Source organism: Lepidochelys kempii, chromosome 3 (genome assembly GCF_965140265.1).
Source record: "Lepidochelys kempii isolate rLepKem1 chromosome 3, rLepKem1.hap2, whole genome shotgun sequence".
NCBI classification, from domain to species: Eukaryota; Metazoa; Chordata; order Testudines; family Cheloniidae; genus Lepidochelys; species Lepidochelys kempii.
The window spans coordinates 39,533,192-39,548,596 of record NC_133258.1 but is presented as its reverse complement, the minus strand read 5'-3'; the positions used below and the strand labels follow the sequence as shown (position 1 = coordinate 39,548,596).

At 42.7% G+C, this 15,405-nt stretch overlaps 2 protein-coding genes across 4 annotated transcripts in view; one reads left to right on the top strand and one right to left on the bottom strand.

The window, feature by feature from the left end:
* Window positions 1-14,735, bottom strand: part of DLGAP2 (DLG associated protein 2) — a 690,779-nt gene extending 676,044 nt beyond the window's left edge. Inside the window, exon 1 of the mRNA XM_073336187.1 lies at window positions 14,439-14,735. Within this exon, the coding sequence (XP_073192288.1) occupies window positions 14,439-14,456 (18 nt within the window). The 5' untranslated portion in view covers window positions 14,457-14,735. The remainder of the gene's footprint in view (window positions 1-14,438) is intronic.
* Window positions 14,736-14,836: 101 nt separating this feature from the next.
* ERICH1 (glutamate rich 1) overlaps window positions 14,837-15,405 on the top strand; it is a 109,503-nt gene continuing 108,934 nt past the window's right edge. For 2 of the 3 annotated variants that reach the window (XM_073336185.1, XM_073336184.1), the window contains exon 1: window positions 14,864-14,975. In XM_073336185.1, the coding sequence (XP_073192286.1) occupies window positions 14,954-14,975 (22 nt within the window). In that variant the 5' untranslated portion in view covers window positions 14,864-14,953. Of the gene's footprint in view, window positions 14,976-15,405 lie in introns of all 3 variants that reach the window. The other variant, XM_073336183.1, reaches the window with a different exon arrangement.

Sequence of the window (15,405 nt, the reverse complement as noted above, 5' to 3'; positions counted from 1 at the left end):
AAATGGTGAATTTAAAGGCCCCTTCAAACTTTTCCTGATAAATAAAATAGTGCAACATCTTTCCAATATATTATATTTAGGTTCTATGTATGGTTACTGTAGGTATCCCTGGAAGCCACACACTTGTTTTAGCTGTGATTCTACAGAACACTTTAGTGATGACTGTGGGGTGAGAAAAGGCATGCCCTGTTGATCACATATTCACAAGACTGACAACTGCAGGGACCTTATTAGATGCTATATCTATGGGAACAGTGGACATGTTTATAGAAAGTGCCCAGAAGCATGGGACAATAGGAAAAGATATCACTCCCAGTCATACAAAGCCAGGGGGTCAGAGGATTCCAAGCAGCCCTGCAAGGATTGATGAAGGGCCCATTTTGAGCATCTGGGCCACTCTACCTTTGTGGGAAGGACTGATTTTGTCCTTCACTGATACAGGATTGGGGATGGGTCAGGGAGAGGATGTGGGAACCACTGAGAGTCAGGACGCTAAAGACTGGAGCATTAAACCTGGTAATATGGGGGATGGTCTTGCCTTAGAAACAGAGATAGGGAGGGGGCAAAAGAGAAACATCTGCAGACACAATTGGTTACACAGGAATCTCAGGCACCAGGGATGGATCGACAGGCTACTAACAGACTCTCTAGTTAGAGAGCACGTTTTGATGTGCCCATCTTCAGGAACAGCAATGTTTCTTGAAATTGGAAAGTGAAACAGAGGATCCAAAGACAATGCTCAGTTTATCCTGAGGGTGGCCTACAGTTGCCTGAATTACATAGAGGGTTGCCAAGCGTCCAGTTTTTAACCAGAACACCCCGTTGAAAGGGGACATAACTGGCTCCGCACAGCTCCCTGGAAGCAGCTGGCATGTCCCTGTGGCCCCTACACGGAGGCGTGGCCAGGGGGCTCACCGCTCTGCCCCTGCCCCAAGCGCAACTCCGCAGCTCCCATTGGCCGGGAACTGCGGCCAGTGGGAGCTGCAAGGGCAGTGCCTGTGGACAGGGGCAGTATGCGGTGCCTCCCTGATGCCCCTCCTCCTCCCACCTAGGGGCCACAGGGACATGCCAGCTTTTTCTGGGAGGTGCTTGAGGTAAGCGCCACCTGAAGCCCACACCCTGCACCCTCTCCCATACCCCCTGAGCCCCCTCCAGCACCCAAACTCCCTTTCAGAGCCTGCACCTCGCATCCCCTCCTGCACCCCAACCCTCTGCCCCAGCCCTGATCCCCCTTCTGCATCCAAACTCCCTCCTGGAACTCGCACCCCATACCCACTGCCGTACCCCAACTCCCTGCCCCAGTTCAGAACCCCATCCCACATGCCAAACACCTTGGCCCCAGACCAGAGCCCACTCCCGCAATCCAAACTCCTCATCCCTAGTCCCACCCCAGAGCTCACAACCCCAGCTGAAGCCCTCACCTCCCCACTGCACCCTAACCCCCTGCCTCAGCCTGGAGCCCCTCCACACCCTGAACCCCTCATTTCTAGCCCCTCACCAGAGCCCACACCCCCAGCTAGAGCCCTCACCCCATCACATACCCCAGTCCCCCGCCCCGGCTCTAGCCTGGTGAAAATGAGCAAGTGAGTGAGGGTGGGGAAGAGTGAGTAACAGAGGGAAGGGGACCTCAGTAAGGGGTGAGGCAGGGTGTGGGCAAGGGTGTTCAGTTTTGTGCAATTAGAAAGTTGGCAACCCTAATTACATAGGATTTTCACCAATCCAATGAATAACAGGTTTTCTGTATTTGGTGCTGCCTCGGGCAAGGGGGGGGCAAAGAGAGGAGCTTGTGGACACCTTATAAGCTCATAGGGTAGATAAAAACTGATTCATTAAAAAACATCAGATTTTTTAATTGAAATCAGATTTTGGTTAATTAAAATTAAGTACACATTGAAATAAACCTATTTAAAATTAAATCTGGAATTGACAGCCTAAATTAAGGCCCAAATTTATTAAGTTTTAAATTAAATACAAAAATAATTGTAAGTGCTACATGTTAGCTGCCAAGAAAGCTAAACACCTGCAACCAGAGTTTGTTGAAATACTTCTGACAGCAGTAGCCTCTTCTACAGGTGCAGAGAGAATATTTTCTTCATTTCAGTTTATTCAACTAGTTCAGTTCAACTGCTAATTGGTTCAAAGTTAAGAAATCAATTGAGTGCTGACAGAGCAGGAAAACTTGTTTTTCTCTTCCAATTTATAAATAAATACTAGGTAAGATAATTCCTTCATTTAATAAATCAGTTAGTTCTAAGTGCAAAACTTATTTTGATAAACCTTTTTCTTTTGTATCCAGCACTTTTAAGGTCATTTAATTTAATTATAATAATAATACTAAAACAACTGCTCTTTTGTTCATTTTTATTTGCATTTGCATTTCCATACAAATATAGCTTTACATAAATCATAAGTAAAAATTAATAATCACCTGATAAATAAGAAATGCATCATTCACCATTTTCTAACACAACAAAAAGTAAAAAATAAGAATTTGAATACGTGTCAGTTACACTATATACTTGTTTAAATAAATGTGTCTTAATAGCGTGTATCATCCTGGTTAGCAAAAAGAGGCATCAATTCTTAATGTAAAGGCTATATTTAGTTGCAAATCAACATGTTTAGCTGCAAATCAAATGAGAATCAATCTTTCTTGAGGAAAATAACTAAAAAGTACAAATCCAAAACACAATTAAAACTAATGAGTTAAATCAAGGTTTCCTACTTGCTAATTGAAATCATGATTAAAATTGGTGATTTCAGTTGCTTTGATTTGAGTCAATCTGCCCTGCAAGCCCATTTATTGGGGGATGAAGATTGGGGAGTTACTAAACTTGAGCAACTTCAGGAAGAACCATGCTCTTTGGGATCAAGATCTGGGACTTTGAAGATTAATGAATCAGTCAAAAAAAAGGGGGGGGAGGGGACAAAAAGGAAAGGGTGAGAGAAAGGGGTAAATCAGAGGAATTAAAAACAGTACCAAGATGGTCAACTAGACAGGGATTGCAAGTACCTGTGATGACTCAGACCTGAGCCTTTGTTTAGAAGTTACTGAAAATAGCAATTTGGAATGTGCGCTCCATCCTGCATGTGTGCTGGAGGCAAATGGTCTTCAGATTTTGAAGGGTCTTTGGATTTAGTAGAGATCCAAGAAACAAGATTATGTTCTAGGAAAGATGTTTTGGTTGCTCAGAGGACTTGGAGGAGGGGCCCATCCTTCTGGTCCACTGGGCCTGCTACTTATGATGGAGTAATGGTAAGATTTATACATCTGCAATATTGGTGCAGAGAATTGCAGAAATGCAACTAGGAAAGGGGTTGTTATTTGATTTCTATTTTTTGGGTGTGAGGTATCACTGTGTTGCCATTTACAGCCCATAGCATCAAAAGCTGAGGAAAGATCCTTTTTATGGAGGCTATTCCTTTCTTACTGCTGGCTCAACAGCTAGATTTATTTTGGGGTGGGGGGGAGGTATTTTAACAGTTTTTATGGAGTGACCAACAGACAAAATAACCTGAAGTCTTACGAGTTGATGAAACGTATTTACAAGCAGTATGAGTTGCCACAAAGTTACAAAATGTTTCGGGCATTCTCATTTAAGAAGGGCTGGGGCTTTTTTTAAAAGGGAATCAAGTAGTCGATTGGACAGGTGTATGTGAACCCTACTTCAGTGATACAAGATGTGGGTGCAGCCTTTAGAGTTCTCTGACCACTGCTTGGTTCAGGTTGAATGGGACTTTTGGCTGAGGTTACTGGACACTAAATATTTGTTTACTCAATAATGCCGTTGATAATTAGAAAGGTTGAAGGCATCTTTATGGAACGAGAAACTGTCAAGAGTTTTATGCATCCCAGATGAAATGGTGTAAACTGACCATGTGCAACTTGGTGCCCTCTGTATGTTTCTTTCGCAATGTTGAAATACAGCTGATTACAAGTGTTATTTAGCATTGCAGAGTCATTTGGGAGTTCATAGTGGACCACAAGCTAGAGAAAAGTAGACAGGAGGATCTTAAAGGAAGAAAGAAATGATTTAATATCAAAGGAGAAAGCTGGAATCAGCTACATTTGAAAAGGACTTCTGGACAAAAGGCAGGGCAGCCTCCTCTGATGTATTTACAGGATGTAAAGGAAAAAATGCAGTGGGAGATGGTAGAATTACAGAATCCTAACATGGCAGGTCTGCAGGGACCTGCTGGAACTACCTCAGTATAGCAGAGTATTGCAGTGAGCTCATCCAGGGATAAAACATTCCTCCTTTTCAGCAGCAGCAAGTTGTTGACTATTATTGCACGTTTTCCTGCTTTGGCAGATGAGGAATGGTACTAGCTTGTGAGGCTAACAGGGGAGACAGAAGTTCCTGCAGCTACGTTGTCAATAAAGGAAACTCCCCTTGGGGCTGATGCATAGATGGCAAAATCAGAGATTTGTTGATCCCTTTCCTATGGTGCTTCCATGGACTTTCACCAATGCCTTGACTGGAGGCAAGTTGAAAACTTCCTTTTATGAAGGCCCTTCCCCCCGCCCCCAACCCAGAAAAGGGGGAATTGGAAGATATCAGTAATTGGAGGTCTATTGTCCTTTTGAACATGGATTACAAATTTTTTTGCTTCCATTTTAGCCAAAAGTTTGGGGAAGACAGCAGGGAAACTATTACATCCCAGACACTAAAACGCAGTTAAAGGTTGCAAACACTTTGTGTAGTTTGCAGGAAATATTTGAAATTGGGCTATGGAGAAGATGGGAGAGTAATGTTTAGCCTTAGATCAGGCTAAAGCTTTCAGTAAAGTAAACCTACCATATTTATGGTTGGTCCTGTTCAATATTGTATTTCCCTGCAGTTTATTAACCTGCTACAGATCCTGTATCTTCATGTACTATGTTTCCCCTACTAAATGGGTGGAGGAGAGAGGAGGTACAAGTACATTCTGAAGTAAGACAGGGCAAAAATCTTTAATATGCTAATCCTCAATTCCAGTGAGGTTGTGAAGGATTTTAGTTGTTGCAACTCTCCCTAAAGAGGTCAGTGTTGAGAGTGTATTGATCTACAGAAAGAAGATATTGCAGTAGTCCAGAGATATTAGAGCAGCACTTTTAGAAGTGAATACCTACAAATATTGGGATTTTTTAGGATAAATTCTAAATTAATACTTGGGGGAAACACTGACTGAATTAGTCTTAGATACAGTATTATCAAATGTTGCATTATTAGCAGAATTAGGATCTCATCACTGATGGAATTCTTAATTTCTCAGGTTTACTAATTTTGGGGTTCTCACTTCATAACATAAACAGTGTTGGACTTTTAAATGCACAGGTGCACTTTCTAAATACTCTACTATAAGCAACTCTGTCAGGAATATCTGCTGAATCTCCAAAATGAACAAATTGTTTTAAGATCCCATATAAAATAATCTACCCAATATTAATGAACAATAGCTATTTTGTCTGAATCTTTGAACCTTCAGCCAAATGGAACTTACTAAAAAATGATTGGTAGTCAGCAGATCATATGTTCTTTGTCTGCTTCCATTTCAGAAAACAAAATCAACAAACTTAAATTTCTGAACCAATTGATTTTGCTGCTTTCTTTCCATTTAGCCATTCTAAGAACTTCATTAATAGTAGGTTCTTTATTATCAAAATCTCTTTAGTACAAAATTACCCTCTTAAAGCTGAAATAGTTAAGAGCAACTCCTTGGATTGAAAGAATATCAGATTCAGTGTTAGATGGAACCTCCAAGACGTTAAAATAAATTTTTAAAATTAGTTGCCTTTAAGTAACACACAAATAGCAAATCCAAGTAAGAATTAATCAGCCAGAAAAATGTGCCAGTGGTTAGATGATAGAGCTATGAGCTGCCATGAAGGAAACCATGCAGCCAGCTTCATGTTCCAGCAGCCAGCAAGAGCTGAAAACCGAGAGGTTTGAATTTTACTCCAAAGGGAAAATGAGCTTTATGAGCTTAGCAGCCATCCTTCTCACCAATGAGAGCCCAAAAGACTTACCAGCCAATGGAAAAGAATAATATTTTGCATATATGTAGCATTTTTCAATTGTAGATGACAACATTTTACTAAGGTGGGTAAGCATAATTAAAACTACATGTTACAATCAGAGATCCTATTCAAGGAGGGGGAATAGAAGGAAGAGAATTTATGTAGACAAACAAGAGACCTCAAATGTAATTGTTTTACTGATATCTCCTGTTTTATGAAATAAGATCCAGAAAGCTACTGGTAATGCAGATTTATAAGATTTGGAAGTGAGATGGAGAAAGACAATTCAGATAAGAGGAGAACCTCACTTACTTTCCCATCAGAGTGAGGATAATTAGTATCATCCTCTATTCGTTCATTTAGGGTGAAAACCACTGCTGTGCAGAGAATACAAGATAGGCCTTGTACTGATCCACTGCACAGAGTGAATTTCACCCTTAGGACATATCTGCACTGCAAAAAAGGTGTGTTCTTAACCCAGTTAAAATAGCAGTGAAGACACAACAACTCAGCTTTTAACTTAGGTTAGCAGTTTGAATTCAACTCAAGGCTGCCCTATAGGCTTACACTTGACCTGTTAACTTGACTTAAAAATCAAATTGCTGTATCTTCACTGCTATTTGTTAGCTAAGTCAGGTTATCTAACCCAAGTCAGAACACGTTTTTTGTTTTGTTTTTTGAGTGTAGACAGAACCTTAAGTGAATGAAACAAATGAGTCAGCTTCTCTCCTACTCTTTTAGGGCTCTGTTTAGACAAAATCTGATGTGTACCAAAGTTTATGCTACATAGCTTCATATCCCAGTTGCTTATTAAACCATAAATTGTCAAGGATTGAACAGGGGTAGGGCGTAGGTCTGTTTTTTGGGTTGCCCGGGGAGCGCAAAAAGGAAGTGGAGAGTTCTCTCTCTTTCCTGCCTTCCATTCAAAGAACAACATTCCAGGAACAAAACCTCCACACAGGCTACTGAAGCAATTTGTTTTATGTTGTTTTTATGGGCTACTTGTGAAGGTAGGAGAATGACATGAAAGCTGGGAACTTCATTCTACTCCTTACTGAAACAAGACACCCACTAATACAAAACTGTTCCTCTCTGGTACCTGACTGATGATGATTCTGTAAAGCACCAAATTACCCAACATCATTTGTTTTTTACTCGCTTGAATTTAATACCACAGTACCGTCACTGGCAAAGCAGTCCAACTGCTCACTGTGGAATATAGGTGCACAAACTGATGTGCTCATAGAAGCTGCTCTCATTATACTGCAAATGCCATCTTCAAATGCCATTACTACTTAAAGAGGCAATGTCAATTAATAAAAAAATACTTCCATGAACAAAAATTACCTACTAAAGTTACCCATGACAACTAAGAGTAAAGAGGAAATATTTTGTTTACTCTTTCAATTTGTTTACTTTGAGCCTCTGATAGCATTTTGTATGTAATCAGTTTCACTATTGTCAGATTAGCCAGTTATTTTTTTTTAGCAACAGCTTTAAAAGCAGTCACTGGAGTTAGTGGATGCTGACTCCCATTCTGTGATGAGAGTATCAACTATTAGCGTATCTGACCCATATCAGGTGACTGCAGCCTCGAAATAAAGACTCCACTATTCTTCTGTGTCACACATTTCATTATGAAAATGAGAGAGGAAAAATATTTTAAATGATAGAAGAATGTGGCTATAAAACATAGAAGTTAGTAGGAGATCTAAGGGCTAGTGTCTTGCTTGAAACTATTTGAGAGACACAAGAGGGTGAGATAATATCTTTTATTATCTCACCCACCTTGTCTTTCTAATAGCCTGGGACCAACACAGCTAGAACACAAGCTATTTGCAATTCACTTCTCAAAACTCACCAAGACAGAGAAAACGGAAAAGTCAGTGAGGAAAATGGAATAGTTGGGTAAGCTGTGTAAGAAGTATAGTATCTAGAAAATCAGAGAGCAGATAAAAGCAAAAAGGCAAAAACTGAGAGTCAGAGAAAGAAACATAACAATAATTAGTTCTGCTGAAGTGTAATATGGTGCAGGGGGCACATGCTTAGTATTGAGGTATTTATGGAATGTAGCATGACCATTTGTAGTCACAGTCAGGTCTATTACAATAGGGATTCTGATTCATCCATACCTAGTTATACTTATGTTTGATCATAGCTGTTGACATACTGTCTGTTATACACAGGTATTCTTAACTAGTGGAGGAAAGGAAGCTGTACGGTTCATGGATATCTGAGTTTAGCAAGGTAAATTATACAGCATTTATTCCCCCCCCCGATATTAAAAGGAAGAGGTCCTCCCTCTATCCTAATAATGAAATACTGTATCAATACAGAAATATTTGTTCTGTATAGTAGATTTCTAACAACTGATATAAAGTATCGTTACCATCATACTTGAGGGGCTAACATTAGTTTTCTGCTTTAATGGGCCGCAATCGTCTGTTTTATCATGCATGCTTAAATAAGCTAATTCACTATGGTGATGAACGGAAGTAGCTAATAAGGATTGTCTTGTTCATGCACTAAAATTGCAGCAGCTGTTTTTGTTTGACTGATGTTGTTTGAAAGAGGCCCCTGATGGTAAACCATAGAAAAAACAAGGGACGTTTCAATGTTCTCTCTATTACCAAAATTACTTATAGGATTATAACAGTCATAAAAAGAAATTGCTTTGACTACATTTAACTGCAAAAGATTTTCCCCCTTGCATAGTAAAGATAGGTGCACAATTTTAACACTTTTCTTAAACCTAAAAAAAATTATTCCATTGAGTATTCTGCATCATGTATTCTAACAAAGTTCTCTATCAAGCCAAAGTTCCATCATGGAAGATATTATTTATGAATCCCTTTCTAATATTATTGTAGCATCCACTATTAGAGTACAATGCTGTACTTGTGAAGAGAAGGGATAGCTCTATCAGGATAATCAACATACGATGAAGACAGTAAGGGAGATCTCATAGTGCTGAGTTTCCATGGGAATTTGTCATAGGTTCCAAGGCCAGACGGGATCATTGTGATCATCTAGTCTGGCCTCCTCCTTTAAATCATGATTTAAAGACTTCAAGTTACAGAGAATCCACCATTTGCCCTAATTTAAACCTGTAAGTGATCCATGCCCCATGCTGCAGAGAAGGCAAAAGAAAAAAGTCAGGAAAAGAACCAGGGTCTCTGACCTGTGGAAAATTCCTTCCTGACCCCACAATACAGGACATAGGAATTAATTCAGGGAAATCCTATTTGAACTCTAATATATCTTTCAGAAAAACATCCAGTATTGATTTAAAAATTGTTGTGAGTGCTCAGCACCTTTCAGGATCACATATGTTGAATACCTAATAAAGCAACCACTTGCCTTCACAGTTATCACATTTTATTAATGAATATTCCAGTAACTTGACTTTAGGCATGAGTGAGGGCTTTATTAGAATACAATTATGCCTCAAGTGATCTCAGTCAGAGCTGAGGGTGCTCGGGACTTTGCAGATTGAAACCCTAATCAAGCAACTTTTTTTGTCTTGAGAATATACCATATCTAACATTGTTCAAATTCAGTGGGACTTTTTCCTAAGTAAAAGCTGTGAGTGAAATCCTGGCCCCGTTGAAATCACTGGGAGTTTTGCCATTGACTTCAACAGGGCCAGGGCTCCATTCTGTAGATTTTGGCTCTTGCTTAATATAGTACTGCTCCTGATCACCTCTGTTAAGTACTCTTTGTTTACTGAGTGCTTATTTAAAAAAGGTTTCACTGTAAATGTAGTTTAAAATTACACTAGATATTTAAATAATCTGCAAAGTAGAACTACAAATTATAAGAAGCTAGTCAATAAGTATTTCCTACATTTTTTCCCAATGGAAATTAGGTATATTGCTTGAAAAGTGCATGCAAATAGCATTTTATAGCACTAAGGAAAAATGCTAAAAAAAAATCTCAAATAGAATCAACTACATTTGACAGATCTAGCCTTTATTTTTTGTTTAGTTAAATTATGCAGACTTAATAAATGTATTCTTTATTCTAGGATCACACAGGCTCTGAATATAACACTCAGAATTAACTCTCCAGTGCATAACACTCAGTCATAAAATCATTAACATAATCTGATACAATTTTAAACGACAAACCAGATATCTTCAAGAGCATACAAAATGATTCATGACTAAAAACAACAAAATCCCTTTTAAAAGAAAAAGTAATAAAATCTGGTTGATCTTTTTAAAAATAATGCAGCTGGAAAAATATAAAATTGCATTCATGAAACTAAATACTTTGTTTACTCCATGTGGAATGACTTTTTAATAGGTTTTTTTATGTATAATTGCTGAGCTCTGAAAGTACAAAAAATGGAAATCTTCTACTACCCCCGTTTTGTCCTAATAACTTTCCAGAGAGAACACAAATACTGAATGGAAATTGATAGCGTACATTAGGTATCTTGAATATATTTGCATTAGAAAATAATTTCAACATCTGCAGCACATCTAGAATCATTTCTTAAAATCAATCCTTTACAGCTAATGTACTCCCATGGTGTATTGCAGGACACAGTACAAAGAATTAAGCTCACACCACCCCAGGAAAAAAAAAACCCACACCAGCGTTGTCAGTAATCTACAGTTGGGCTCCTTCACATGTTCAAGAAAAGCCTTAGTGTAGAAGTGTTCATACTTCTAGTCATAATCTACATAGACAGGGTGACCAGATGTCCAAATATTAAAGGCTTTGTCTTATATAAGCAACTATTACTCCCCCCCATCCTGATTTTTCACACTTGCTATCTGGTCACCCTATGTAGATGATCTGAAGTATTGGATTTCTTCAGATTTTGTCAGTTCTCCAGTTTTGCAGCATTATAGCTTCCAGAGAAATATAGATGAAACACACCATCAATTAAAGAGCACTTCAGTTTGATAGTCTTGTTCCTGGGTATACACAATCAAGACTGATTCAAGTTTAGTGGAACACATGATTTTGTTTTAATTTGGAAGTGTGTCAACTATCACTTGCTTCCAAGACATAGTAAACCAATTTAAACCTGTAATGTAGTAAAATACAAATGGAAACAAACTGCAAAAAGGACATAATTAATGTCTGAGTTAAAAAAGAATTTATAATACTAGGGGGAAAATGCCACTAGTTGTATGTATAATGCACTTGAAGATAGACACACACATAAAATGAGCTTACAGATAAGAATACACAAATTACAACTGAAAAAAATCAGGGCCCTAATAGTAAAATCATTAGATTGCAAAGTCTGTCAAAACCTGGACAATGAAAGAAATAAAACATAGTCTCATCATCTTGACTAATTTTTGATATGTATATATTCATCTTTGCATAGTGAGATTTCCCCGTTGAATCAGAATGACTAGATTTGGTCTAAAATTGATATTAGGATTGTTTAAACTTTAAACAAACAATTTAAAGTCCTAATCCTGCAAAGCCTTATTCAAAAGCAGTATTTCCATTGAAGTTAATGGGACTACCCATGTCAGGAGGGACTCTGTATGGGTGCTAAGGATCCAACTGGAGTGGAAAAACTTCACCATCCATTTGATCCTAACCCCTCAGAGTTACAAGGGATAAGAGGAGGGTTGAGGAGAAAATGGCTCTGGGAAGCTTTTTTTTAAAGAGGTGCAAATTAGGAGTTCTTTATGCTTTTTCTGGCATATTATTCAGCTGAATTTTGCATAACTGATGTTACTGAACATATTGGTCTTGGTAAAATGATGGGGGGGGGTAATTATTACTATTTCTGAGATGAAAGATTTGAATACCTACAAATTGTTATTGTACTCCTCCTTTTCCCCTCATCCTCCAATATGTACTTGGTGCACACAAAATTTTAATCTGTTCTCTGCATCTAAAGATGAGATCACACCATCTGAAATTCACTATCTAAATCGTCATGAAATAGAAAATGCAACAAAACACACTGAAATCTGTCGCAATTGCTAACACAGCCTTAGTCACCAGCAGCCACCACAGGACAATTTGGCTGATAGAAAATCCTGATTAATGACTTCTTCATTTTAGCATCAAGGCAACAGGCTGAACTGCTATGACTATTGGCTCTTCCTCTTTACAAGCCTTATATAATCTACTAGTTTCCAAGAGCAACGAAAGATATGGGGGGGGGGCATATTAGAAGTATTTTATAACTTTTCAGTCATGATATTCCTACGTAGAGATTAGATCTGACTTTGTTACAGTACGGGGAGAGTGTGGGTGTGGTTCTATCTCCCTAGAGGGTTTCTAGAGAGGTGTTCAATCCTTTATTCCACAAAGTAATTAGACATGCTAGTTTGTAATTGATTCCCCACCACAAAGAGTGTAGTTAAATTATTAATTTTTTTAATACTTAGTGTACTGTACATAACGTGTTTAGTACATCAAATGCAGCTGCATGAAAATGCCAAGTGCTTAAGTGATTTTGGTTGCCACAAAGGCACTTAACATGCCTTTCTGAAAAGCAATCCTCAATATTTTCTGGTCACTAGTGAGCTATAGCTCACGAAAGCTTATGCTCAAATAAATTTGTTAGCCTCTGAGGTGCCACAAGTCCTCCTTTTCTTTTTGCGGATACAGACTAACACGGCTGCTACTCTCACCTATCTGGGATATAATTTCGACCTATGGGTCCCCTCCGCCCCTCCTTTTATCTCCCTGTTTAGAAAGATGGAGGAAGTCACTGGAGCTTCTTCACCTTACCCAAGTTGGCTACATTGATAAGACACAAGCAATATGATTTATTGCCTTAGCCTTATTTGGTCTCCTATACAAGATGCAGACTGCACTGATCAAGCCAACCGCCCCTCAAAGCCAGAGTTACCCTCCACAACAGGCAGCATCCCAGCTCCAGGCAAGGGACAATGCCAGCAGCATCTCGGTTCCATTTCTTGAAAAGCGTCCGGACTCAGCTATCCAAGCAAGGGAAATGGATCTCCCCTTTTTCGCTAAATCCAAACTCCCTCCAAGCCCCTTCCCGTTCTTCCCTGCCCCTCCTTTCCCTTTAGCAGCACCCTGCGCAGCCCTCTCCATGGTACCCCCTGTTCAGGGCTTAGCCAGTTATCAGTTACCTCCGCACACAGGATAATCACACACACCCCAGCATCCCCCCCCCCCCCCCCCACCTCCAAGCCGTTGCCCCGGGACTAATGCTCATTGCTGGTCCCTTTGAGAACCGCCGCCAGTGCAGTACACCACCGAGAGGACGTGGAGGAGGCGGCTTGGTTACACCAGCCTTTTCTCTGGTTTCAGCCTCACATAGCAACCCTTACAATGATGGTCTGTGAAAACCCACCATCCTCGCTGACAGCACTTTCGTCCCTTCCAGGCAAAGAAATCAGATGCACGGTGTCCCCCTTCCCACACATCAATTCTCCATTCCAGCCAAAAGCCTTACTCTGCCCTACTGCATGGATATAAATCCAGGAGGAGCCCTCTCTTCCTTCCTCCCCCCGGGCTGGTCAGTCTGTAACATACACGTTTAACATGTTCTCTGTGTGTTTCTATCAGGCATGGCGCGCGCGCGCATTTTGTGCAATGCTTCTTTTAATCGCAAATCCCCTCAACCCGTTTCACGCTCCAGTCAGCTGTAGGGCTTCCACTTTTGCACGCGGGGCCAAAAAGCGCAATTGTCACCGTCTCTTGCCTTCTGGAAGAAGAGCCGCAGCTGACGGTTTCACACCCTGTGCCGCCGGTCAGCACCTTGGACACCCAGCGGCGGCGGCAGCCCCCAAAATCAGCTGCATCCTCATCAGCACAGAAGTGCTGGGACCCGAGGGAGCGTAGCGACAACCAACAACCCCAGCAGCAGCTGCTCAAACCCAACATCCCAGCGGTGCTCAGCAGCTGATGCGCCCCCAGGCAGTGCAACGAGAAAGACCCTCTCTTGCAACCCTCACGCCGATACCTAACAGAAGCAGCCCCATCCCTAGGACCTGCAACAACCCTGCTAGCACCTGCTGCCGCTCTCTAACGTTGCTCTCCTGAGGCACAGCTGCAGATGCCTCCCGCCCAACCCGACAGCAGCAAAGCAGCTCCTGCTAAGACCAGAATGCCACAAGAAACCCCCGATGCACTCCACCCCCAACAGCCACACCGCCCCCACGATTCCAACAGGATTTAGCTGCGTCCACAAAACAAGCCCAGCAGCAGCTGTACCCTCGCCCCCAAACGCGCTCAGCAGCTGCACTTCTCATGGTTTTTAACAAGAGTCTGTCAGACTTTGCAGCCCAAGATCCACGCTCAGCCCAGTCGTTTCGCTCCCGTCTCTTCATGCTGACACCCCAAGTCCTGCATATCCTTGGCCACTGTGCCCCCGGTCTCCCGCCTGCAGAGGCTACATTAGCCTGGGAGCAGCAGTGCCCCCAGCCTGGGGCACTCACCGGCATGAGACAGAAGATACCCATCACCGTGTCCTTACCTTTTTCAGCGCTGACATTCTAGTACATTATTGATTTAGCAGGTGCCGGGTTGCATGTTGGGCTGGCGGGTCAAGTGAGGGGGAAGCCCGGGCAGGAGGTGGCGGAGGAGGAGCGGGGTGTGTATAACATTTCCCCCCCTCGCAGCGGTCACACACGCTGGGGCATTGCACCGCTTGCTCTTCCCCTCGCGCGAGCCATGCGCTGCTGCCGCCCGGGCTGCTGCTGAGCTTGCAGCTGTCAAACCCCGCTCTCCACACGGCGCGCGCGCTCTGCGCAGCCGCGCTCCCCCGGCCGGAGCGCGGCAGGCGCGGCGCGGGGGCCGTCCGGACGCAGCCGCCATGCCAGGAAGGTCCGCTCTGCGCCCCGGGCGGGGGCCGCCCCTCCGCCGGCAGCGCCAATGGGCGCCGTCCCCGGCCGGGGGTGGGCGCGGCCGGCTGGAGAGGGAGCTGGAAGGGCGGAAGCCTGGGGCGCGCTGTCAGGGCCCTGTGCCGCGGCCGGAGCTGCGTGTGGGGCCATGTCTGTCGGCAGGAGGCAAGGTGCGGTCGCGGGGCCGGGGCGCTTCAGGGATCCCCTGCCTGCTCGGGGGCGGTGCGGGCCGGCGGTTCCGCTCGCCCGCTCGCTGCTCGGTCCGGGAAACGTTTCCAAAGTTCCCGTGAGCCCTGCCCCAGGGACACACGGGCGCGGAGCCGGCTTCCCCGCGCGCCCGGGCGGTTGCGGGAGCCGGACCGGGAGGCAGCGGGCGGCAGGTTGGGGGTGAGGAGCCCTGGGGCCAGGGACTAGGAGCGGGGAGGAAGCCTGGGGCCTGGATGGGGCTTGTTACTGGCGGGGAGAGCCCAGTAGCCCAGGAAGGGGAGGCTGGAGTGGGGGATTCAGAGTGGCAGCCGTGTTAGTCTGTATCCGCAAAAAGAAAAGGAGGACTTGTGGCACCTTAGAGACTAACCAATTTATTTGAGCATGAGCTTCCCT